The sequence below is a fragment of the Triticum urartu genome, chromosome 2A (assembly GCF_056163025.1).
Source record: "Triticum urartu cultivar PI428250 chromosome 2A, HENAU_Tu73, whole genome shotgun sequence".
NCBI classification, from domain to species: Eukaryota; Viridiplantae; Streptophyta; class Magnoliopsida; order Poales; family Poaceae; genus Triticum; species Triticum urartu.
In genome coordinates, this window is record NC_141874.1 from 113,956,786 (window position 1) to 113,981,393 (window position 24,608).

Consider the following 24,608-nt stretch of genomic DNA (forward strand, 5'->3'; position numbering starts at 1 on the left):
GCCTTGGCCATTCAATGCTCTAATCTCCCTATTTTGGTGCAGTCCGACTTGGTGGGCTCTGTCTCTCTCTTTATTGTCAAAATATCCCTTGTCAAATCGTCTTGTGGTCACTTGTTAGAGGAAATTAAGTTGCTCATGTTGAAGCATGAGTTTGTTTCAGTTAAGATAGCCCGCTACAAAATAGAGTTTCTCTCTGTCTTGATAATTAGGCTCGCATGGCTCTCAGTACCGCTTGTTGGTTATAGTGAGGACCGCCTTTTATTCTAGATCTTGTCTCAGCGGACTGTAATCTCAGTGCTTTGGGATAAAATTCTTTTACCCTTGCAGAAAGAAAGTCATACTAAATTTCTTATGGTAATTCTACCGAGCGAACGTGCTCCAGTGATTCCGTGTGCACCCCTTGATTCAACAAGCGGTCGCACGCGTGCCATGATCACACCGATGCATGATATCATCAAAAATCGATCGCATTGCACATGCGGATGAGTCATGCAAAATTTGAAAGATCGAGAAATGGTTGGGATGGTTGGCAAGGGAGAACATGGAGTTTCTTAGCTCGGGTTCAGTAAAAAAAAACATTAAAAAATATTTCAAGTGCTTGCAAAGCTTTATCATGGAATTACATCCGCGGAAGTCATGGCAAAAAATAAAATAATTGATGCTCCGAAGATGCTATTTTCAAAAGCATTTTGAAGCACTGATTTTATCTTTTTTGTCGGGACTTCCACAAATGTGATATGCCGATGAAAATTTGCAGGCACTCGAAACATTTATTGATGTTTGCCCACAAAAAAAATCAGAATTGTATTTTTTTTGATTTTACTGTTCATGCCAAGAGCATTTGAGCGTAGATTAGGACTTTCGTAGTAATTCCTTTCTGTTTTCTTTCTTTAACCTTCGGTATATAAAATTCGCACGGGATCACGAGGCCGGATGCCACCGGGCACGCGCGAGCCCGTGGCGGGATCCAGGTCGGACCGGATAAACTAGGCGCGGGGCCAGCGGCGCCACGCCGCCCACCCGCCGCTGGGTCCGGAGGCTCGTGCCCACCACGGCACCGCGCCCTCGCCCTCGCCCGCCACGGCGCCAAGGTGCGAAGTCCACGCAGCAGCACGCGCGGCCGAACGGTGCCGTCCACGCGCCCCGCCCCATCGCCATCCTCCTTTCCCCGCCCCACGGTTCGGCTACGCTACACGACGTCCCCAATCACACGGCGGGTCGCTTTCTCCCTCCGCCCCCGGCTTCTCCCCCCCGTTGGACGATCCGCCCGTCGTCCTCCCCCTACTTAGCTTCCCCTCCCCGTCTCTCCCCCTCTTCCTCCCCCCCTTCACCTCGAGCGATCACGGAGAGGAGAACCACAGGTAGACGAGCCCCTCGCGCCCCCAAATCCTCGGCCCTTCCCCGCTTCAATTGGAGGTAATCGTCGTGATTGATCGTTTTGGCGCTGGGTCGGGCCGTGTGGAGGAACTGACGGAACTCGTGCTTGGTTTTACAGTCGCAGGGGAGGTACCGGATCGAGCTTCCCGGTCGGCATGGTGCCCAGGGACATGGTGAATGCCCCCGCCGAGAGGCTGCACGACCAAGGGTGAGTTCTGGGGCCTGTAATTTTTTTTTCAGTCTCGGGGAGAGGAACAAGAAAATGAACTGGCCCGCAGATGGAATTCCAGAGCAAAAGGAATTCTAGAGCGATTTTTACCCTGTAGAATTGGTTCGAGCACCATCTTTTTCAATAAAGTCTTGGCGAGTGATATGGAAATACTGAAACCCACATGACTTCATATTCAACCTTGAAGTAGAGGAACCAAGCACTGGATTTTTGCCCTGAACAATCATTGTTTCTGAGATTATAAACTGCTTGCAAGTTGTAGCATCCATTCCATTGGTAATCACGTGGCCGCGGAAGAAGTAATTCGGTGTGGCTTCTTGTGTTTCTGATTTCGTGAGCTACAAATTTGATGTGTGCAATAGCGCTCACCGTGGTTGGTGCCTTATGATCCTGAAAACTCCTACCACTTCATGGTGAACCACCGCAAAGATAAAACTGCCCCGTACAATTCTGATACCACCTGACTGTGTTCTTCCACTGATGTTTGAATATTGTGCAGGTCTGTCGTGAACAGGAAGTGTGAGAAGGTGCCAAAGAAAATCCATAAGTCGGAGAGGGAGAAACGGAAGCGAGGCACGCAGAATGACCTCTTTAATGAGCTGGGAGCCATGCTAGGTATGTGTATATATATCTTACTAGTACAAAGCAGCAAGCTGCAACAACATGATTTCTGGTGCCACTACCGCGTTTGGAAGTTTCTTTATATGAGCTTGTGGGGTGGTTATCTCTATGTAAAACTTAGCATGCTGGTAGAGCTCTTGGGTCATCCAAATGCTAGGCTGATTTTATTAGGATAATAAAGCAAGATCACAGATTCAACATCTAGCAAATAGCTTGTATTCACACAATAGCCTGAGTTTTGACCTTTCACTATGCAAGGCAAATTTACATCTGAGTGCATATATGTCACGACTTTCTCCCCATGTGTCTGATTAGTTTGTATCAAATCTACAGCCCCATCCTTTTGGATATGCATTAATACTTTCTAAAACAATGCAAACATCTCCTTTTCAGAACCAGACAGGCAGAACAACGGGAAGGCATGTGTATTGGGTGACACTACACGGATACTGAAGGATTTAGTTTCACAAGTGGAATCTCTTCGGAAGGAGAATAGCACACTGAAGAATGAATCTCACTATGTAAGACCTTTTGAATAGAGCAACTCTATTCAGCAATTTGATGATTTGTGTCTATTATATCATGGATATGAAAATGTTAGTACATATTCTTGTGCTGAGATTCCTTTAGAATAGGAAACCAATCCCATCCTTTAACATTTATGGCTTCATGCCCAGTAACATTATTTATGAACAAATAAGAACTACTCCCTCTGTTCCTAAATATAAGCCTTTTTAGAGATTCCAACACGGACTATGTATACGGAGCAAAATGAGTGAATCTACACTCTAAAATACGTCTATATATATACGTACATAGTCTGTATTGAAATTCTAAAAAGGCTTATATTTAGAAATGGAGGGAGTAATTTACACTATTATCACTGCTCAGATAATACACTTCCTCAGCACTTCATCACTGATGCATTTCCTACTTTCCTCATGATATGAAACAGGTTGTGTTGGAGAGAAATGAACTGCGTGATGACAACAGCATGCTTCGCAATGAAATCCTGGAGCTTCAGAACAAGCTTAGAATGCGTCTGCAGAGCAACCCTATTTGGAGCCAGGATACTACTACAAGATCAGCCGTTGCAGTACCTTATCCCACAAGCGGAGTGTTCCCAGTACAGCATTCGCCACATTCACCAGTCATCACCTCGACAGCACTTTCTCTGCATCCCGTAATCACTGAGCAATGCTATGCTGCCCCACCACGAGAGCTGCAGCTCTTCCCGGAAGCTTCATCTGCATCCACTGAAGACAGCGAACTGTCACAAGACCAGGGGATTTCCAATAGTGTGACGCGGCCCCAGGCACGGTACCCAACACCAGCGGTGATGTCACCAGTAAACGAATTCCCAATCCTTCCAAGGATGGGAGAAGAGCAACAATATAGTAGTGGCACTAGTGAGGAGGTTTAAGTACATAACACAATTTGCTTCACCGTTTGTGAAGTTTCCGTAGTGTGAGTGGAGTGTGTTTCTGTGCAACAGATACATACGCAGATGTGCATGTAAACTCCAATCTGTCTCCGAATCTTTATCTTAACGGGTTAAATAGGTGATAATAAAAACTGCTTTACCCCTGAATCTTGTATCTGATAACTGCACATGTATGGATTGCTCTTCAGCAAAAATCAGTCGAGATGATGATACCGTTGTTAGTCACCTGTGCATAAGTATATTTTCGAATCGACAGTCCGACCTTGTGATCAATTGGTGGTCGCTGCTTCAGTTCAGCAAGGTTAGATATCTTAGGAAGACACATCAATGGAGCTGCAGCCCGCTTCTTTCCTGTCCGTGACCATTTTCTGCCCTTGTGAATCCCTGATCTGTGCTATTTCATCCCAACGGCCTTCCATTGCGTATGCGTTCGACAGCAGAATGGTATCAGACGGATGGTAATTGCCCATGGCGTCCAACCGTGCCTGCACCATCCTCCCCAGCTCGACATTGCCATGAACTCTGCAGGCTGCAAGTAAAGTTCTCCATCCCATAGCGTCGCCATGGGACGACAAACTTCTTATAAGCTCATACGCTTCATCCAATCGCCCCGCCTTTCCGAGGAGATCGATGATGCAGCCATAGTGTTCGGTGTGAGGAGACATACCATATTTCCGGACCATGCTCTCGAGGTGCTTCTTCCCTTCAAACACTAACCCGCCATGGCTACAAGCATTGAGCACCGCAAGAAAGGTAACCTCGTTAGGAGTGACACCGACTTGCTGCATCGAGTGAAACAGGGATATCGCGGCATCTGACTGCCCATTAACCCCCAACCCCATGATCATCGCAGTCCATGCCATCACATCCCTGTCGCGCATTGCATAAAAGACTGCAATCGCCTCCTTGGGGTACCCACACTTGAAGTACATATCCACGAGCGATGTTCCTAGTGCAGTGTCAAGCTCAAGGCCAAGCTCCAGCGCAAGCTCATGGATGTGACGACCGGGTACGATTGCCCCCGATGCTCCACACGCAGAGAGCACACCCACAAGAGTCCCTGTGTTTGGTTTCAGTCCCTCCTGTCTCATCCTATCCACCAAGCCCATTGCCTCCTCAATTTGCCCCGCCTTTGCGCAACTATCCACCATGCAATTATACAGCACCAAGTCCCTCCTCGTCGCCTCTTCGAAGACCTTCTTTGCGCATCCAATATCCCCTTTCCTAGAATACATCCCCTCCATTGCTGCCGCCACCTTGACATCCTTGCAGAACCCTGTCTTGACGCTGAACCCATGCACTGACTCCCCTCGCCACCTGCACGCAACCAAGGCGACCACCGCCGTCGGACTGACATCCACACCACAGCACATCATAGCCCTGAACACCTCCACCGCCGCACTGATCTCTCCGGCTCTGGCATAGCTCCCGATCATCGTGTTCCACGACACGGTGTCCCTCTCAGGCATTTCATCGAACATCCTCCGCGCGTCCCCCATGCTCCCTATGCAGCAGTAGAAGTGGCACAGCACGTTCCCCAGGCCCACGACGCCGGAGAACCCGAACCGCAGCAGGAGCGCATGGACCTGCCGCCCGAGCGAGGCCGCCGCGTCGTCGCCGGAGTTCTTGGCGCAGAGCGCGACGAGCGGCTGGAAGGCGAACTCGTCCAGCGCGGGGAGGCGCGCGCGGGCGGAGGCGAGGACGGCGAGGGACGCGGAGGCGGCCGGGGAGAAGGAGGGCGAGGCGGAGAGCGCGCGGAGGAGGGCCGTGTGGTGGAAGAGGGTGGGGCACGGAATGGCGGCGAAGAGGGAGAGCGCGTAGGGCAGCGGCGCGAGCGGGGAGGCGAGCAGCCTGGCGGTCGGGAGCGCGTGGTGCGGGAAGAGCGAGACCTTGAGCATGGCTGCGTGGAGCTGGAGCAGGTGCGCCGGCCGCGTCGCCGACCTGAGCAGCGCCGTGATCGTGGTGACCAGCGGCTTCCCCGGCGACGGCCGCGGCATGGCTCGGCCGGGCGTGTTTTTTTTTTTTTCTGAGTGCGCCCCGTTCGCTGCTTCGAGTTCACGGCCTTATTACGCGGGGTGGGCCGCATGGGTCTGCCTCGCCGTTAAAGGCCCACTAGGGCTTTCATAAGCAAAGAGGACCAAATACCAATGTTCCAAAGCCCGGCCCATCAGACAGAACTAGGTTTAGCCCTCCCCTATATAATATCGCCTCGTCCTCTCGGCCGCCACTCTCCACCGATCCCCTCACCCCAGCACCGGCGGCGCACAGCTCGACGACCCGAGCGATCCTGCGGAGGCGGCAGCCATGGTGCACGTCAACTTCTACCGCAACTGTAAGCCCCCCTCCACGCACCCCCCCGTGTCGTCGTAATGTGGGCTGCATATGCTGAACGGCGTCACTCTCTCTGGGCCGATCCAAACTTGATTCGCTAGTTTCATGAGGCAGTGTCTGTTATAGGATCGCAAATGCTTAGTTTCGTCCCCGTTTCTGGTTTTGATCGGATGAAGTAGACGCTCTGTGCCCTGTGGCGAAGCAGATTTGTAGGCTAGCCTGGTACGTAGCAGATTTGGTTGTAAAACGAGAGATTTTGGTTATGATCTGATAACTAATTGAAATATATTTTCTCAAACTTGAGATTTCTGTTATCTTGTGACACTTCACTCGGTTTAGTCTAATGCGGCTTCCAGGACGTGAAGTTTAGAATCTGATGTGAGATGCACGACTTGTGCTTTTAATACATAGTGTTCGTCTCCTGCTTAACGTTTACGTGTTTAAGCCATGTCATTTCCGCACGATATTTTACGTGCTTGTGTTGTATCTGATTGTTCTTGTTGGGTTCTACATGTATCTTACTATTTTGTTGTGGTGCAGATGGGAAGACCTTCAAGAAGCCAAGGCGTCCGTATGAGAAGGAGCGTCTTGACGCTGAGCTGAAGCTGGTTGGGGAGTACGGTCTGCGGGCCAAGCGTGAGCTCTACCGTGTGCAGTACGCCCTCAGCCGCATCCGAAATGCTGCCAGGGAGCTGCTCACCCTGGATGAGAAGAACCCCCGCCGTATCTTTGAGGGTGCAGCGCTCCTCCGCCGCATGAACCGCTACGGTCTTCTCACTGAGGAACAGAACAAGCTTGATTATGTGCTTGCCCTCACTGTTGACAACTTCCTCCAGCGCCGTCTCCAGACCATCGTCTTCAAGAATGGCATGGCCAAGTCAATCCATCATGCTCGTGTCCTTATCAGACAGCGCCACATCAGGTTAGCCATCCACACTCACCCATCTCTTCATGCATGTTGAAATTTACAGGGCTACTAGTTTATCCTGTCATGCAATATCATTCAGCACTCACCTGGGAATCATTTATCCACAATGAGATATGTACCTATGTTGTTGTAGCCAACAGTTTTGTGTTTCACTATAATATCATCATAGATCATATGCATAAGTTTGTTTGGATGCAGTTTGGTAATTTAGATGATAGTTTTCTATATTTGTGGCTGATATTGTTATGCATTTTTTTGGCTTGTGGATCTATACTGATTGTATTACACATGACTTGTGCCTTTTCATTTTGGATGGGGCATATGATGAGAAACTGTATCCAAACTCATGACGGTCGTCTAAGATACTTTGTGTATAATGTTGCAATCATATTTTCTCTGATGTCCCTTGTTCTTGAAGTCTGGGGTATGCTATCTGTGATGGATCATTTTGTGTGACCCTGTTTTTTGTTGTATAGTTGCTTGTCTTGCTGTAATCATGTCCTTGTTTAATTGAGTTTTGCAATCTTAATCTGGAAAAATAATGCAATCTAAAAGTTTCTGAGTTTCATAATGCCTATTCAAATCTATTAAGTGAATTACATGCCTGGGTAACCTTGGCTTAAGATATGTTTTTTTAGTTTTCTGAATTACCATTTGTTTATCTGAACTTGTAAATCCCATGTTGCTCTTAAAGGTTTGAACAACATGATTTTCCTTGTTTTTGTTTAATGATATTCATCAGTCTAGAACCGATCCTTGTAAACTGTAGTAGTGTCAGACCTCAAGATGGTGATTTAGATCATGCTTGGTTAGTTGTGAGGTTGCCTATTTCTGTTGGTTTATGTTAGGCAGTTTGTTTCCAGTTATTTTGCCAATATTTGTACATTTTTGGCTGGTCAATCTGTACTGATTGAAGGATACAGGACATATGATGAGAAACTTATGTCACTCACGACGGTCGTCTGAGACACTTTGTGTGTAATGTTGCAATCAAATATTCTCTGATGTCCTTGCTTTTTCAGCTTTGCAATCTTATTCTGGAAAATTATTTCAATCTGAAATTCTTAGTTTCAGAATCTCTATTCAAATTTATGAAGGTTGTAGGTCAAGTCTTCCATGGTTTATATGCTAATAGATCCTTTTTTGGGCAATCTTATTTTGAGTTGATTGATAAATGCTTAGGGAGTTAATTTTTCATATTAACTCTTTTGTAGTTATGTAAAAATATCTAACAGTGCATGTTTTTTATGGCACAATGAGGAGTTAATATATCTCTACCGAGGTTGGAAGACCAATGACTCTTTATGTCCTTTTCATTCTGAGTGCCCTATTTTGCTGCAAACCTCTTTATTTTGATTGATATATGCTGTTTTCTTCTTGGTCTTTGTCTACCAGCCTTTTCATTTTCTTCGCTGAACAGTTGGCTTTTGTGAATGAACATGTCTGGGTAACCTTGGCCTAAATTTTGTTTATTGGTTTTCTGAATTTCCATTTGTTGTTAAACTTCTAGCTCACTTGTCTTCAAGGTTTGAACAACATAATTTCCTTGTTGTACTTTGGAACATTTTCATCACTCTAGTGTTGTCTTTACTGTAGATGTGAGACATCATATATAATGATCAGCACTTGTTGTTTCTTTAGTGCTGTTTTTATCCTTTGATGATCTTACTGTTGTATATGTTCCTTCACAGGGTTGGAAAGCAGCTTGTCAACATTCCTTCTTTCATGGTGAGGGTGGACACTGAGAAGCACGTTGACTTCTCTCTCACCAGCCCCCTGGGTGGTGGCCAACCTGGAAGAGTGAAGCGGAAGAACCAGAAGAAGGCCTCAGGTGGTGGTGGTGATGACGGCGAGGAGGAGGAAGACTAAGCGCTCAGCCTCACCCGCATAACTTTTGTTGCAGAAATGTTGAGATTGCCTTGTGGAACTCGGAAATGATTCAAACTTTCCTTCTTAGGAACTTAGTGGTGTAGAGCTTTCGTTGCTTCAGAATCTTTTGGCTGTCGGTTCTAAAATTAAACTTATGTGTGTCGGTTTTGCTTGGTTAGTGACCACCGAGCAGAAGTGAACTCTTGAGGCTGCTTCGTTTTTTGTGAACCAAACGTATCTTGTTTATCGATTTGACAAGCCTGGTTCTGAGTTATTTTACTCTGCATGAAGTGTTACTGTTGTCCTTACTATTTTTCTCTTTTGTCTGATCGGTTAGGCTGGTGACAATTTCGAGTGTGTCGACCGAATGGTACTCTTTCCCTGTCTATAATTACAATTGTAGTATTAGTAACTAATCGGAATGGGAATAAGAAATTTGTAGAAATGCCGTAATTTTATCGAGAAACATCACCTTCTTCGGATATCAGCCGAAACATTCCTATGATACATTCTTTGGATATTTGGGATACAACCTTAGTGATTCTTACCTCAGCAGCCCCGTTAGCTGATTGCCGATTCTAGCTTACCTCGTGTCATTCCTTGCTAGCCAAAGAGCGTATAAACCCTGGATTATCATCGACCTCTTCCTCCGTGGCTTCTGCGGATCATGGCATCATCCATCTCACTCTGAGAGCCTGCTGAAACAGGTGGCACCATCCCCGGAGCTCCCAATTCCGAGCACAAATATCTCCAAAAAGGTATCGAGTGAGGACATTGCCCAAAACGTGTGATATAATGTCTCTCCCTACCACATGTGGCGCAATACACACCCGCCTTGATCTGTCGACGACGAAGCTCACCCCCAACAGCGAGGCCATTGCGCATTAGCGGCCATGTATGTATTCTTCTTTTTCTTTATTTGGTCTATCCCATGGTGCAAGCCATCCTTTGTGGTTGACAACGGTCGAAAAAGGTTTCTGTCATCCGGTCTCATGCGATTCTTTGTCATGGGCAATTGGGCAGGTTATCAGAATTGCTATTCTATTATATGATTTTACGACTTTACAATCCATACTAACTTTTTTGATTCTACGATTTTGGTTAGTAGAATCTACGTTTTTATGATTCTAATAGTTAAGATTGTATAATTTGTGATTCTACCATCAGAGCTTTGATCCGATTCAGAATTACAATTATGACAACCTTGGTTGACTTAACTGTGCACCGTCCTAAAAATAATAATTAGAAAACATAATCGCCTTCGACATCGACCTTACCAACAGAGGGCAAAAAGGGCCTCCCTTTCGATTTGGAAAGAGCACCCCGAGAATAATATTGAGCCGTTCTTCAAATTCAAAGGTGAATGCCGATGCAACAATATAGGATTAACGAAGAACCTCAAAGCAAGTTTGCGTTCACCACAAAACGTCATATCTGATTTGGCCAAACATAGATCCACAATTGTTTTCCCTTTCATCTCCATGACCCTAAAAGAGGTGAGGAACAAGGCCATCATAAGCCCGATCCAGCCGTACGCCAAGTTTACTAGGGGTCCCATCGGGTCCACCACTTGCAATCACATATTTCTCCATAGAAAATAACTGAGCTAAAGGGCGTGCGTCTTGAAACACCGCTAGAGAGCGCCGGAGTGAAACCCCACAACAACATAGCGCCACAAATAGTGAGGCCATCGGAGGAGGAAGGGAGGGGTGCCGGAGCACCCTCAACGACTCCCAAGGAGGAGAGATAAAGGGAAGGGGAATAAGCCTACTTTCCTGTTTCCGAACCTATCATCGCTTATTACTTGCCTTGTTTCTACAATAATCATTGCTTAACTCATGTTAGATGATAGATTAGAGCATGGTCAATAATGTAGCCGGTTGGTGGCTATAGAGAGGGAACTGGATCCTCTAACATTAAGAAGGAAAGTTAGAGAAGCTACAATTAGATGCCAAGCCATGTAAAGTTTTTATGAAAAAATATTCATAGAATAGGTTCGCTCTTAGATAGGCTCCAAGTACTCCCTCCGGTCCTTTTTAGTTCGCATATAAAATTTGACTGAAGTCAAGCCTCATAAAGTTTGACCAACTTTATAGAAAAAAGTACTAACATTCATAATCTGAAATCAATATTAATAGATGTGTCATGATTTAAAGTTTCATATTGTATAATTTTAGCATGTCAGATGTTGATATTTTTTCATATAAGTACGGTCAAATTTTGTGAATTTCGACTTCAAAGAATTCTAATATGCAGAGTAAAAAGGACTGGAGGGAGTATTTAGTATTTTCATGAACAATGCATAAGATTGGAAGTGAACTACATGCATACTACTTTTTCCCGATCCATGTGCCATAGCAGAGAATAAGAGGCCACTCCAGACTCTATCATTTCTTCTCACTCTTCCAAATAAGATTTTGTGGAATGAAAAGTCTTGTAGCCTACTGATTAGGCTTTATTAGACTTGCTTTTAGAGCATGGTTAATAGTATAATCAAACTGCTGGCTATATGATCTTGTCACATCATCTATAGTCGAGCTTATAGCCGGCAAGTACAATAATTACGTGTAAATATGTACTACTTTATTGATACATGGTCTACCTCTCACTCTCATAAAGAATCTAGGAGCACATGCTACAACCGGTTATTAATAAGTAGTTCGCTTCTCTTCTCTCTCTTCTTCTCTCGCCTTTATCTCATAAAAAATATATTTAAAATCTTACAGCCCGCCTACATCATCTTATTGTACTTGCTCTTATCACATTTATCAATCATACACATACTAAGAGCATCTACAGCCAGACTTGGCAAATCTGACCCCTCAAACACCTACGGATGCACCCAGGCGCGTCCGCAGACAGTGACCGATCACGCCTCAAATAACCCATTACACAACCGGATACCTTAAATTAGGAACCTCAAATCCATACTATTACATGCAACACAAACCTAATCTTAAGCGAAGCCCGTCCAACTCCGCCGCTCCCATGTCCGGCGGCTGGCTGCGCTCCCCAGAGTGTTTGTCCGTTCGTCGGCGAGTAGAATAGGACGTGGGGCAGAAGCCGACTCACGAAACTCAATGTGTCACCGTCTCCCATGCTCTACACTTTCTCGTCGGAGCCCGGAACCCTGACGCTGTCAGTGGACGACAGATCGATGATGGACCCGTCCTAGGATGAGCCGACGACATCCCCCATGATGCAGTTGCAGCACCCGGACTGGTGCACAGCATGGGACACCGAAGAATGCGACTTCGCCACGCCAACGTCCACTGCTGCCTCGCACGGCGGGCACGTCGTGCCATGTTTGCGTCAGACGACGCCCATGGTGCGTCATGCTGCTCAGCCCTCCAACGGAGGGGCGCGTCCGCCACTGCTTTCGGACACCAGACGGACCGCACCGCCTCCGATGAGGCAGCGATGCCACATGCCACGGCGGATCCATGCGTCATTTGGGCGGACGCAATGGATTCCCGACAGAAGGAGTCCGAGATCTGCTGTCGGGCGGCCTCCTCACGGGAGCGGCGGCGGAGCGCAAGGCGGACGGTCATCTCCTCCTCGGGGCCACGTGGGATGAGCTTAGACTCGACGGATCTGGAGGTGTTGGGCTCGGATCCGCTGGCTGCCATGCCGAAGCAGTCCGAAGGGCGCCGGATAGGAGCTTCGATGGCGGATGGGAGTGGAATAAAGTGGCTAGTGTTTGGTTCTGGAAGTGGGTGAAGAGGAATATACATGGGGCTGGGTGGGTCAGCGTGGACCGGGTCCAATGTGACGAACGCCCACATATCCATCTCAGATTTGGGCTGGATATGAGGGTTAGCCTGGACATTTGAGCCCCGTTTGAAGTTTCCGTCTGAGTTGGCTTTTTGTGATCGATCACTAACTGGATTGTCTGTTTGGACGTATGAGGCGGGTTTGAGGCGTCTAGCTGTATATGCTCTGAGCAGTGAGCTACGTAGTGCATAGTTACCATATAAATAATAAAAAATCAAGGAGTTTGGTTTAGTTAATTAGCTCGTGGTTTGCGTGGATAAGGACATGTTTCGCTTGAATCCACTGCACAGCCTGAACAGATTCGCTACGAGGGTCACGCCTTTCGATGGAAAGTGGAAGAAATATTGTTTGTTGCAGAAAGTGATCTTTTATTTTGTTATTATGCAGGAACAATAATGACAGTGCCAAAAAAAATCTAAGAGCATTTGGCTAACGTTTTAGAAGATTCCTTGCAAAAATAAAACTCGCAAATATAATTTCTTTAACACAGTATCGACATAGACGCTTATATATGCACGCATACACTTATTTTTATTATAACACACATTTTACTCCTATGAGCACCTTCAAAAAACTGAGTCGGCATATTATCTTGAGATTGAGGAAGTCACTAAAGGCGCCTTGTAGTCAATGGGAATTTTTCCTCACACTAAATGTGCATAGCTGAAAGTACTGAAATAAATTCAAGAATAAATATGAGCACCAGGCCATGAACTTTGATGGGTTGGGAATACCACTGCCACCTAAGGGCATATCCAATAGCAATCCGTAAATTTCCTCCCCTCATCCGTCCGCGGACATGGATGCGAGAGGCCGCCGTCCAACCGTAGCCGCATACATCCGGTTTTCCTTATCTTTTTAAATGCACACGATCAAATAGCCGCATACATAGGGTACATACGTTCAAGTAGCCGCATGCAGTAGTACTTCAAAATTTAAAAAGTTCAAATATTACATCCCAACATTGTTTTCCCCTTTAACCGCCCATTGATACTCAATCAGATTTTCGTTCAGCTGCTCGCGAGTTCGTCAATGCCGAATTTGTTGATGCATTTAAATAAACTCTTTAGATATGGCCGGATTCTGGTCTGGAAGTTGGATAGGATCATCCATGTTCTCAAATTCTAGTGCCGCGGCATCATCGCCACCCTCATCCTCAACGAACATGTTGTGCATGATCACAGAACATGTCATGACCTCCCACAAGGCCTCCGGGTCCCATTGTTTAGCAGGTCCACGAACAATCGCAAAATGGACCTGCAGAACTCCAAATGCTCTCTCGGCATCCTTTCTAGCTGCTTCTTGTGTTTGGGAAAAATGAACCTTTTTCTGGCCAACTAGGTTAGAGATGGTACTGACAAAAGTAGCCCACGGTGGGTAGATACAATCAACCAGATAGTATCCCATATTGTACTCATGCTCATTGAAAATATAGTAGCAAGGAAGAGCTTTTCCTTCAATCAGCCTCGCGAACAACGATGATCACTGCAGCACATTGATGTCATTGTTCGACCTGGAATGCCAAAGAAAGCGTGCCAAATCCAAAGATTTTGTGATGGAACTGCTTCAAGAATTATGGTGGGCTTCTTAACACGACCCTGATATTTCCCTTGTAAAGCCTTCAGATAGTTCTTCCATTTTCAATGCATGCAGTCAAGAGATACAAGCAAACCTGGCCACCCTCCTGCTTCTCAGATTGCTAAGAGCCTCTCGATGTCTTCCAGAGGTTGATAGAGGCGAGGGTGTCCCGATCTTTCGATGAGATGATAACTATCGATTTGGTGGAGACGACTTTGATGATCCGACTACAAACGTGCAAGACGTCGCGCCTTAGCAATCGCTAAATGATACGTCTCCAACGTATCTACTTTTCCAAACACTGTTGCCCTTGTTTTGGACTCTAACTTGCATGATTTGAATGGAACTAACCCGGACTGACGCTGTTTTTAGCAGAATCACCATGGTGTTATTTATGTGCAGGAGCAAACGTTCTCGGAATGACCTGAAACTTCACGGAGCCACTTTTCAGAAAATAAGAAAAATACCTGCAAAAGATGAAGCCAGGGGCCCACCACCTTGCCACGAGGGTGGAGGGGCGCGCCTGCCCCCTAGGGCGCGCCCCCTACCTCGTGGGCCCCCTGTTGCGTCTCCGACTCCAACTCCAACTCCATATATTGAGTTTCGAGGAGAAAAAAATCAGAGAGAAGAAATCATCGCATTTTACGATACGGAGCCGTCGCCAAGCCCTAAAACCTCTCGGGAGGGCTGATCTGGAGTCCGTTCGGGGCTCCGAAGAGGGGAATCCGTCGCCATCGTCATCATCAACCATCCTCCATCACCAATTTCATGATGCTCACCGCCGTGCGTGAGTAATTCCATCGTAGGCTTGCTGGACGGTGATGGGTTGGATGGGATCTATCATGTAATCGAGTTAGTTTTGTTAGGATTTGATCCCTAGTATCCATTATGTTCTGAGATTGATGTTGCTATGACTTTGCTATGCTTAATGCTTGTCAGTAGGGCCCGAGTGCCATGATTTCAGATCTGAACCTATTATGTTTTCATCAATATATGAGTGTTCTTGATCCTATCTTGCAAGTCTATAGTCACCTATTATGTGTTATGATCCGTTAACCCCGAAGTGACAATAATCGGGATACTTACCGGTGATGACCGTAGTTTGAGGAGTTCATGTATTCACTATGTGTTAATGCTTTGTTCCGGTACTCTATTAAAAGGAGGCCTTAATATCCCTTAGTTTCCGTAAGGACCCTGCTGCCACGGGAGGGTAGGATAAAAGATGTCATGCAAGTTCTTTTCCATAAGCACGTATGACTATATTCGGAATACATGCCTACATTATATCAATGAACCAGAGCTAGTTTTGTGTCACCCTAGGTTATGACTGTTACATGATGAACCGCATCCGGCATAATTCTCCATCACTGATCCATTGCCTACGAGCTTTCCATATATTGTTCTTCGCTTATTTACTTTCCCGTTGCTATTGCTATCATCACTACAAAATACCAAAAACATTACTTTTACTACTGTTACCTTTTGCTACCGTTACCACTACTATCATATTACTTTGCTACTAAACACTTTGCTGCAGATATTAAGTTTCCAGGTGTGGTTGAATTGACAACTCAGCTGCTAATGCTTGAGAATATTCTTTGGCTCCCCTTGTGTCGAATCAACAAATTTGGGTTGAATACTCTACCCTCGAAAACTGTTGCGATCCCCTATACTTGTGGGTTATCAAGACTATTTTCTGGCGCCGTTGCCGGGGAGCATAGCTCTATTCTTTGAGTCACTTGGGATATATATCTGCTTATCATTATGAAGAACTTGAGAGATCCAAAAACCAAGATCTATCCCTCAACTACGAGGGGAGGTAAGGAACTGCCATCTAGCTCTGCACTTGATTCACCTTTTGTTATGAGTAAGTTTGCGACACCTACACCTGCTTCTGCCATTCGTTCTGACATGTCGCATGTTATTGATGATGCCACTTCTGCTATGCATGATACTTATGATGAAACTACCTCTATGTCTGATACTACTGTGCCACTTAGTGATTTCCTTGATGAACAAATTGCTAGAGCTAGAGAAATTGAAAATATTGAATCTGATGATACTGATGAAAGTGATGATGAAGAATCACTTGTTATTCCTAAGGGTTATGTTTTTGATCAAGAAGCTTCTTTCGCTATCTTGGCTTGTGAAAATAGAAATGAACTAAAAGGTTATTAGCTAAATGGAGTAAGCAATCTCTAAGTGCTAGAATGAAACCTGACCCTGGTTTTGCTACTTCACCTATCTGTGTTACTGATAAGGATTATGAATTCTCTGTTGATCCTGATATAATTACTTTAGTTGAATCTGATCATTTTCATGGTTATGAATCTGAAACAGTTGTGGCACATCTTACTAAATTGAATGATATAGCTACCCTGTGTACTAAAGATGAGAGAACTCGTTACTTTTATATCCTTAAAATATTTCCGTTCTCATTAAAGGGTGATGCTAAGATATGGTTTAATTCTCTTGATCCTGGTTGTGTGCGTAGTCCCCAGGATATGATTTATTACTTCTTTGCTAAATATTTCCCTGCTCATAAGAAACAAGCTGATTTAAGATATATATATATATATAATTTTGTGCAAATTGAAGAAGAGAGTCTCCCACAAGCTTGGGGGAGGCTTCTACAATTACTTAATGCTTTGCCTGATCATCCTCTTAAGAAAAATTAAATACTTGATATCTTTTATAATGGACTAACCGATGCCTCCAGAGATTACCTGGATAGTTGTGCTGGTTCTGTTTTCAGGGAAAGAACACCGGATGAAGCTGAAATTCTATTGAACAATATGTTAACAAATGAAAATAATTGGACACCTCCGGAGCCAATTCTTGAGCCTATTCCTAAACCAACTCCGAAGAAGAGGGGTATTCTATTTCTCAGTCCTGAAGATATGCAAGAGGCAAAGAAATCTATGAAAGAAAAGGGTATTAAAGCTGAAGATGTTAAGAATTTACCTCCTATTGAAGAAAAACATGGTCTTAATTTACCGCCTGTTGAAGAAACATATAATCCAAATCCTTCTCCTATTGAAGAAACTCATGGTCTTGATAACCCGACACAGGTAGTAAAGGTAAATTCTCTCTACAGATATGATAAAGTTGAAATCCCATTTACTAAATTTGCTAGCCCATGCTTAGATGAGTTTGATAAATTTATGGCTAAGCAAGAAGATTTTAATGCTTATTTTGGTAGACAATTGAAATACAATTCAAATATGCTTGAACACTTGGGTGATTATATGGCTAATGTCAAAGGTGAACTTAAACTTATTAGTAAACATGCTTCTATGGTTACCACTCAAGTAGAACAAGTACTTAAAGCTCAAAATGATTTGCTCAATGAATTGAATAGTAAAGATAATGATAATGTTGTTAGAGTGGCTACTAGAACTGGTAGAATGACTCAGGAACCTTTGTATCCTGAAGGCCACCCTAAGAGAATTGAGCAAGATTCTTAGAGAAATAATATAGATGTGTTGGAGATATGCCCTAGAGGCAATCATGTATGATGATATTTCCTATGTGTTTATGAATAAAGATAGTCCTTGGACATTATCAATGATGTGTATCAGCAAGTACGTGACTTGTTTGTGGGACTATGCATTGTATGATGACTGTCCTAAAAGGTCCCTAGTCGAAAGGGCTGTGTGGACGCGCAGCCAACTAGACTAGCATATGACACGGTCGATGGCTTGGTATCACTAGCCATGGAGCATTGGATGCTAACCGGATAATATGGACTTGGAAGGATCTGGTTGGATTCGACGTAGTCGGATCCGAGTCGAGATAAGGTCCAAGTCGGACAGACCCAACTATGAGACGCAGCGATATGTCATCTGTGAGTCTCTAGTACAACATATGTTCTATGTCCTAAGACCTGAGCTGACGCATGTACTCAGGATGGTGACAGACTTGCTTTGGTTCGACCAAACGCTACTCCGTAACTGGGTAGTTATAAAGGTAGGTTTCGGGTTTGTCCAGAACCATGCTGCGAGACATGGTCGAGCAAGATGGGATTTGCCCCTCCGATTAGGAGAGATATACTCTGGGCCCCTCGTGTGATCCGACCAGGATAAGCATGGCCATGCGACAAGGATTATGAGATAATCCGGTTTGTGGTCGGCATCACTGGAACGAGAAAGAGGTCGGGCTAGCACAAGGATGACAGACTCTCCTTGAGCTCGACAACATATATCGTTTGGCAAAAGGAATGGAAGTGTGATGTACAGGTTCGCTAACCAGCTTCATAGTCTGCTTGGTGTTCGGCATGCCTTGCTAGAGGCCGCTACCAACCGTGCAGTTCGGAGGTGATCCGAACTGCGACCAAGCCGACTTGAACCTAAGGGGTCGCGCGCTTAAGGGAAGGAACCTATGAGGTCGGATCAGAGGACACTGGTCGGATGTGATCCGAACTGTATTCCGATTGTGGCCGAGTAGACTTATGGGCTTTAGGGTCCGTGCGAGGCCCAAGTGTTGAGCCCGTGACGAACGCCTATATATATAGTGGAGGTGCGGCACACTCAGTAGTTGATCGCTTCGGCGCTGTCACTAGGGTTTGCATGTGTTGCGAATAGACACCTCCACTCGCTGCCGGTTGTGTGATCGGACCTAGCAGTCCGCCGCACGACGTTCCTCCTGCACGCGCGGATACCGTTAGAGAAGTGCACTTGCGCCGCTCCGGCGAACCTGTACGTGGCAACCGACCACCGGCTATGCGAGGGAGATCGGACGAGGAGGAGACGATCCACGCGGACGCGCTGCCCCAACTCTTCTTCCGCTGCACGGCACTGCGCGTCTAGTGGTAACGAACTGTGATCCATCTCCCGTAGCACATTCTTGGTTGTTATGCGCGTAAGAAATTTTAATTTACAGTCGAGGCGCCCTACCGTAGATCCCAACAAGATGCACCTAGTTCTTCTAAAAAGAAGAAAAAGAAAAATGATAGGACTTTGCATGCTTCTAGTGATCCTATTGTTGAAACACCTGAGAATCCAAATGATATTTCTATTTCTGATGATGAAACACAATCTGGTAATGAACCTGAAACTAGTGGTAATATTAATGATAATGTTCATGATGATGCTCAACCTAGTAATGATAATGATATAGAAACTGAATCTGCTGTTGATCTTGATAACCCACAATCAAAGAATCAATGTTATGATAGGAAATATTTTGTTGCTAGGAAACATGGTAAAGAAAGAGAGCCTTGGGTTTAGAAACCCATGCCTTTTCCTCCCAAACCATCCAAGAAAAAGGATGATGAGGATTTTGAGCGCTTTGCTGAAATGATTAGACCTATCTTTTTGCGTATGCGATTAACCGATATGCTCAATACCAATTCTTATGCTAAGTACATGAAAGATATTATTACAAATAAAAGAAAGATACCGGAACCTGAAATTTCCACCATGCTTGCTAATTATACTTTTAAGGGTGGAATACCAAAGAAACTTGGAGATCCAGGAGTACCCACTATACCATGCTCCATTAAAAGAAATTATGTTAAAACTGCTTTATGTGATCTTGGAGCCGGTGTTAGTGTTATGCCTCTCTCTTTATATCGTAGACTTGACTTGAATAAGTTGACACCTACTGAAATATCTTTGCAAATGGCTGATAAATCAACTGCTATACCTGTCGGTATTTGTGAGGATGTGCCTCTTGTAGTTGCAAACATTACTATTTTAACGGACTTTGTTATTCTTGATATTCCCGAGGACGATAGTATGTCTATTATTCTTGGAAGACCCTTTTTGAATACTGTAGGGGCTGTTATTGATTGCACTAATGGCAATGTCACTTTTCATGTTAATGGTAATGAGCATATGGTACACTTTCCGAGGTAACAATCTCAAGTTCATAGTATCAACTCCATTAGAAAAATTCCATCGATTATATTTGGAGGTTTTGAATTTCCTCTTCCTACTGTCAAGAAGAAATATGATATTCTTATTATTGGGGATGTGCATATCCCCGTTGAGGTAACATAGTGTTATTCGAAATTTCTCCGGTTACATGTTATTCGGAATGAGTTCGTTAACAAGACTTGATCAACCTTGTTAGAGGATTCCTTTTGATGATCATGAGATGGATGAAACTAGAAGGCACAACCTTCTGTACCCTCCTTTTACTTTCTGTTATTTATATTAAATAAAATGAAAATAAATATTTTTCTGTCTGTTATCTGATTATCCATGCAATATAAAAATACCTTAAAAATAAAAGTTCTCCAAATGCCCTGAAATTTAAATATGATTTTTTCTAGAATATTTGAGAATATTTGGCACTGAGAACACAGCAGGGGGGCCAACCACGTGCCCATGAGGGTGGAGGGCGCGCCCTACTCCCCTGGGCGTGCCCCTGCCTCGTGGGCCCACAGTGGCCCTCCTCAACTTATCCTTTCATCCACACACTTCATCTTCATCCCACAAACACGAATATCCAGCTCAAGCACGAGTTCTAGCTCACTTTGCTGCCATTTTCGATCTCCTTGCTCAAAGCACCTCTCACAAAACTGCTTGGGGAGATTGTTCCTTGGTATGTGATTCCTCCATTGGTCCAACTAGTTTTTGAGTTAATACCACTTCTAGTACATAAACTTGTCCTGGTGGGAACAAGTTCATACAAGAATTAAAAAACCCCATAAAAGTAGTACACAAACTTTTGCTAGCGGAACATTTTAGTCCATTTCCGTCTATTCTGCCGGTGCACGCTCTCTGCTGTTATAACTTCGCTGATATGGAACCGGCTCCATTTGTCAGTGTCGCACACAAAAGAATAAAATAGTACGCAGCCGGATTCGAAACGAAGACCTCGCGCACTCAGTCTGCTTGCCAAAACTGCAACGCGCTAAACACTCTGACAAAAAACACTTGTTGTACAAATTGGAGCTGCAACCTTTATAATCTTTTATTCACGTACAGTTTACACTCATAATTTTTTCTTAAATACGAAGAGCTGTATTCTCCACTAAAGATACGTTCAGTGCTCCATTTGAGTATGTATGCTTCACATTTGAGCCAGGGTTTCTTGTACACGAGCCGAACCACGATGCCGCTGTTCACTAGCTTCAATATATGAACCACTGGCATATATTCAACGATCGAGACCAAATAACCGGGCCAGCTAACATAGCTATATTTCTGTGCTGGCAACATTGAGCAGATCCGTCATCCCGCCGATACAGTCACTATCCCACAACACAACACTGTCCCCTTCACAGGAGGCGAGGCAGACCGGGGATGATGTCAGTGGGAGGCAGAGAAACCCTGGTTTTGGGGTGGCGGCCACTGTAGGGAATCATTTTATCATAATTCACCATCAGTAACCATAAATCATTGGTTGTGTGTATCATTCGATGTAGAGGCACAATTGGGCCGCCTCTTCTTCCGGCGTGGCATCGAAGTAGCAGGGAGGCGCGCTCACCCACTCACGGATCTCGTCGGTCCACGATTAGGTCTCCTCCGGCCAAGAGGGGGGGGGGAGGGGGTGACCGCTTGCACGTGAGAGTTGGATCGTGCTCCGGTTCCGGCTCGGCCTTGAGCTCGATGACGGGCGGCGCCGACAGCGGTGGCGGCACTAACAAGGGTGCCTAGACAGAGTCCCCCACCGCGGACAAAAGGGCTTGCTCCATCCCATCCCAATGGTCGTCCTCCTTGAGTCGGCTCGTCTCCAGCGCGTGCTGCAGGGCCTCCTCGAGGGCGGCTTGGTACTCCGCCTCCGCCTCCTCTTCCTCCGGCTCTACCCTAAGGGGCGGCGGTGGAAACAGGGGGTTGATGTGGACGCTTCGCCGTTGTTGCTCCTCGTGTTCGAGGGCAAATCAGGCCTCCCAGTTGGGAGAGTCGGTGGCATACTCGGGCATTCGCCGCTGCGCTGGCGTGAGCTGCGCCTAGCGCCTGCGCACCTCCTCGTTGTGCGCCCGCTGTGACCGCGGAATCACCGGCACCGGGATCTGTTACAGATCGAGGTGTCAGTGGCGTGACAGTGTCACGTCAGGGTAAGGCAACGACTGCCTGTACTCCTAGCGCCACCACGTTTGGTGCACCGGGATGTGCAGACGCTGCCGACCTGAGTGGGAACGCGCCGGTGGTGGAGGAGGAGGGGGAGGAGGAGTACGGGAGGATGAGGCGTCGGGGGTGCCCTTGCCCTTGTCGCTGCCGGAGCTGTTGCCGAAGAGGCCCATTGCTAGGGTTTAGGTTGTCGCCGGCGAGGAAGCATGAAGGGGGTGGTGGGGGCTAGATGTGGACGGAAGTGGATGAGGCCGCCCCCTTCCCTGCACACGTGGGTTAAGAAACAACGTTTTCACTAGCTGACTAGTGGACCCGGTGTCTGTGGTCGTCATAAATTAGATGATGGGCGATAGTTGCGTGGCCGCCAAGTGGGACCGCGGCGGACACCGAGGGGACATGCGGCGCGTCCGCTTCGCGTCCGTGCCGATGCATTTCAGGCACAATTTTGGGCCGGAAATGGGTTTGTGCGGACGCGAAGCGAACAGTTTTTCGAAATGGGTCGGTGCGTTGGGCCGGTTTTTTTGTCTGCGACGACCCAAACGGACATGGGTTGCCTCGTTGGAGTTGCTCTTAGGCCCACAAAAAGTATTTTTATTAAATAGGAGTACGTATTTCTTTTAGGTATACCGATTAGTGATCGGTTGAAGTGTTCTCGTGCCGTGCGCGACCAAAGACTATAAGATGTGCAGCTCTATTTGGATTGACTCGCGCCTTATGCTGGGGTGGTTAGCACGCTGCTAGTTGCAAGCTAACTTGTGCGCGAGGTTTGCAGTTCGAAACCCCTCAGCTCGCTATTTTGTTGTTTTGGTTTATTCTTTCTTTGTGACACTGACATACGGGCCCGGTTTCACGTCATCAACTGTAGAAGCACATTATAACGACAGGAGATGACGCACCGGCAGAATAGACGGAAATGGACTAAAATGTTCTGTTAGCAAAGTTGTTGTACTACTTTTGTGGGTTTTTTTAGTTCTTGTATGAACTTTTTCCCACCAGGACAAGTTTATGTACTAGAAGTGGTATTAACTCTTAGTTTTTGTTCTAGTGCTTTATTCATTGCAAATTTTTGCTGCTTAGGTGACCCTATTCTTGAGCTTGCATGTCAAATTTATATGGTCAAAAGTAGTTTTGATGCATGATATAGGCCCTAGGCACTTGTAGGAGTAGTTGCTATCAATATTATTGAGTTTGGTTTACTTTTATTTTGAAGTTACTAAAAATTTCAGAATTTTTCAGAAAATCACGAGGAGACTATTGAGGGGCTCATCGAGTCAAAGCTCGAAGGAAAAGGCACTGAAGTCTAAGTATAATTTGCCGTGCACCGCGGAGGTTCGGGCGTGTGAATGGCCTTCCGAGGATTTCTTGAGAGCAGCCGGTATTTATGAAGATTTTCATGAGTTGGCTAAGAATGCAGGCCTCACCGCTTTCCTCCATGACCAATGCGATCAGTATCTCTTACTCACAAATACCTTTGTGCAAAACTTTCATTTCCATTCTAGGAATTCGCCACCTACAGTGGAGTTTCATTTATATGATGAGCATAAGGAGATGTCACTCTATGATTTTTGTCGGATTTGTTTGGTCCCTTTTGAGGGCAAGACATAAGAACCACATCATGATGATGTGGAGGGGTTTATTGATACTATCACTGTAGGGGAAACTAGGAAGGTTTCCGATGCACGAATCACTAGCATACATTTTCCTATTTTACGTTAGTTTGCATTATTTGCTAGTCGTTGCTTAATTAGACGCGGAAACTGTGGAAACCTTAGTATCCCTGATATCATTATTCTGCTCCACGGTTTATATAGTGATAACACTTTTAGTATGGGCGGCATTATTGCTAAACGGTTAAGTCTGAATCGTACCAAAGGCCCCATCTTTGGAGGCATCTATGCTTCACGCCTAGCTGCACATTTTAACATACCTATTAGGCATTTTGAGAAGGAAGAAAAGGTGCTGCCTCGTGTTTATCTAGATTATAAAAGTATGGTGGCACATGATTTTATTGTTAAGAATAGGGAAGGAGAGCTTAAATATCAATTGTTCTTTAATAAACACCATCATGAGACTATTGCCCTGCCTGCTCCTTCTTTGTTTGATTTATTTGTAGGCACGTACCTTGTACCGTTGAAGGCTATTCACGCCTACCGGAACCCTGCACCAGCCAAGGAGTCAGAGCCGGAACCACAAGTTGATCCTCCACGACAGTCTAATTACCAGTGGGATCCGGAGATGATTGTCAGCCAGTGGCAATTGGAGTCTTCGTCTTCTTCATCTCGCTACGACCCGAACTACTATTATGGATATCCGCCAGGCCAGCCGTGGCCATAGACCAACTTAGGCCAAAACCTAAGCTTGGGGGAGTACGTATTTCTCACCAACATTACATTTATGTTCACACACTCATTTCTATATGTCGGTGCTCATACTTTT

At 45.5% G+C, this 24,608-nt stretch overlaps 3 protein-coding genes and 3 non-coding genes across 6 annotated transcripts; 5 read left to right on the forward strand and 1 right to left on the reverse strand.

Moving 5' to 3' along the window:
• Positions 1-1,256: 1,256 nt before the first annotated feature.
• On the forward strand, positions 1,257-3,818 carry LOC125536136 (transcription factor BHLH062). Its single transcript, XM_048699281.2, has 5 exons — positions 1,257-1,416; positions 1,496-1,585; positions 2,106-2,221; positions 2,621-2,748; positions 3,183-3,818. The coding sequence occupies exons 2-5, from the start codon at positions 1,533-1,535 to the stop codon at positions 3,648-3,650; spliced, it is 765 nt and encodes a 254-aa protein (XP_048555238.1). The 5' UTR covers positions 1,257-1,416; positions 1,496-1,532; the 3' UTR covers positions 3,651-3,818.
• A 71-nt stretch (positions 3,819-3,889) lies between these two features.
• Positions 3,890-5,701, reverse strand: LOC147984184 (Pentatricopeptide repeat (PPR) superfamily protein). The gene has a single exon (XM_087543421.1). The coding sequence runs from the start codon at positions 5,666-5,668 to the stop codon at positions 3,983-3,985; it is 1,686 nt and encodes a 561-aa protein (XP_087399547.1). The 5' UTR covers positions 5,669-5,701; the 3' UTR covers positions 3,890-3,982.
• A 174-nt stretch (positions 5,702-5,875) lies between these two features.
• LOC125536138 (small ribosomal subunit protein uS4y) lies at positions 5,876-9,078 on the forward strand. Its single transcript, XM_048699282.2, has 3 exons — positions 5,876-6,003; positions 6,543-6,924; positions 8,622-9,078. The coding sequence occupies exons 1-3, from the start codon at positions 5,976-5,978 to the stop codon at positions 8,797-8,799; spliced, it is 588 nt and encodes a 195-aa protein (XP_048555239.1). The 5' UTR covers positions 5,876-5,975; the 3' UTR covers positions 8,800-9,078.
• On the forward strand, positions 7,245-7,335 carry LOC125541939 (small nucleolar RNA Z161/Z228). The gene has a single exon (XR_007297733.1). It is a non-coding gene; the product is annotated as a small nucleolar RNA Z161/Z228 (small nucleolar RNA).
• Positions 7,853-7,940, forward strand: LOC125541938 (small nucleolar RNA Z161/Z228). The gene has a single exon (XR_007297732.2). It is a non-coding gene; the product is annotated as a small nucleolar RNA Z161/Z228 (small nucleolar RNA).
• On the forward strand, positions 8,177-8,259 carry LOC125541940 (small nucleolar RNA Z162). Its single transcript, XR_007297734.1, has one exon. It is a non-coding gene; the product is annotated as a small nucleolar RNA Z162 (small nucleolar RNA).
• Positions 9,079-24,608: the final 15,530 nt, after the last annotated feature.

Excerpts from the sequence above, each read along its gene's own strand:
- LOC147984184 (XM_087543421.1), bottom strand. The coding sequence starts at position 5,668 with ATGCCGCGGCCGTCGCCGGGGAAGCCGCTGGTCACCACGATCACGGCG.
- LOC125536136 (XM_048699281.2), top strand. The coding sequence starts at position 1,533 with ATGGTGCCCAGGGACATGGTGAATGCCCCCGCCGAGAGGCTGCACGAC. Across the intron at positions 2,222-2,620 it reads TGAGCTGGGAGCCATGCTAG|AACCAGACAGGCAGAACAAC; the intron begins GTATGTGTATAT and ends TCTCCTTTTCAG. Across the intron at positions 2,749-3,182 it reads TGAAGAATGAATCTCACTAT|GTTGTGTTGGAGAGAAATGA; the intron begins GTAAGACCTTTT and ends GATATGAAACAG.
- LOC125536138 (XM_048699282.2), top strand. The coding sequence starts at position 5,976 with ATGGTGCACGTCAACTTCTACCGCAACT. Across the intron at positions 6,004-6,542 it reads CGTCAACTTCTACCGCAACT|ATGGGAAGACCTTCAAGAAG; the intron begins GTAAGCCCCCCT and ends GTTGTGGTGCAG. Across the intron at positions 6,925-8,621 it reads ATCAGACAGCGCCACATCAG|GGTTGGAAAGCAGCTTGTCA; the intron begins GTTAGCCATCCA and ends GTTCCTTCACAG.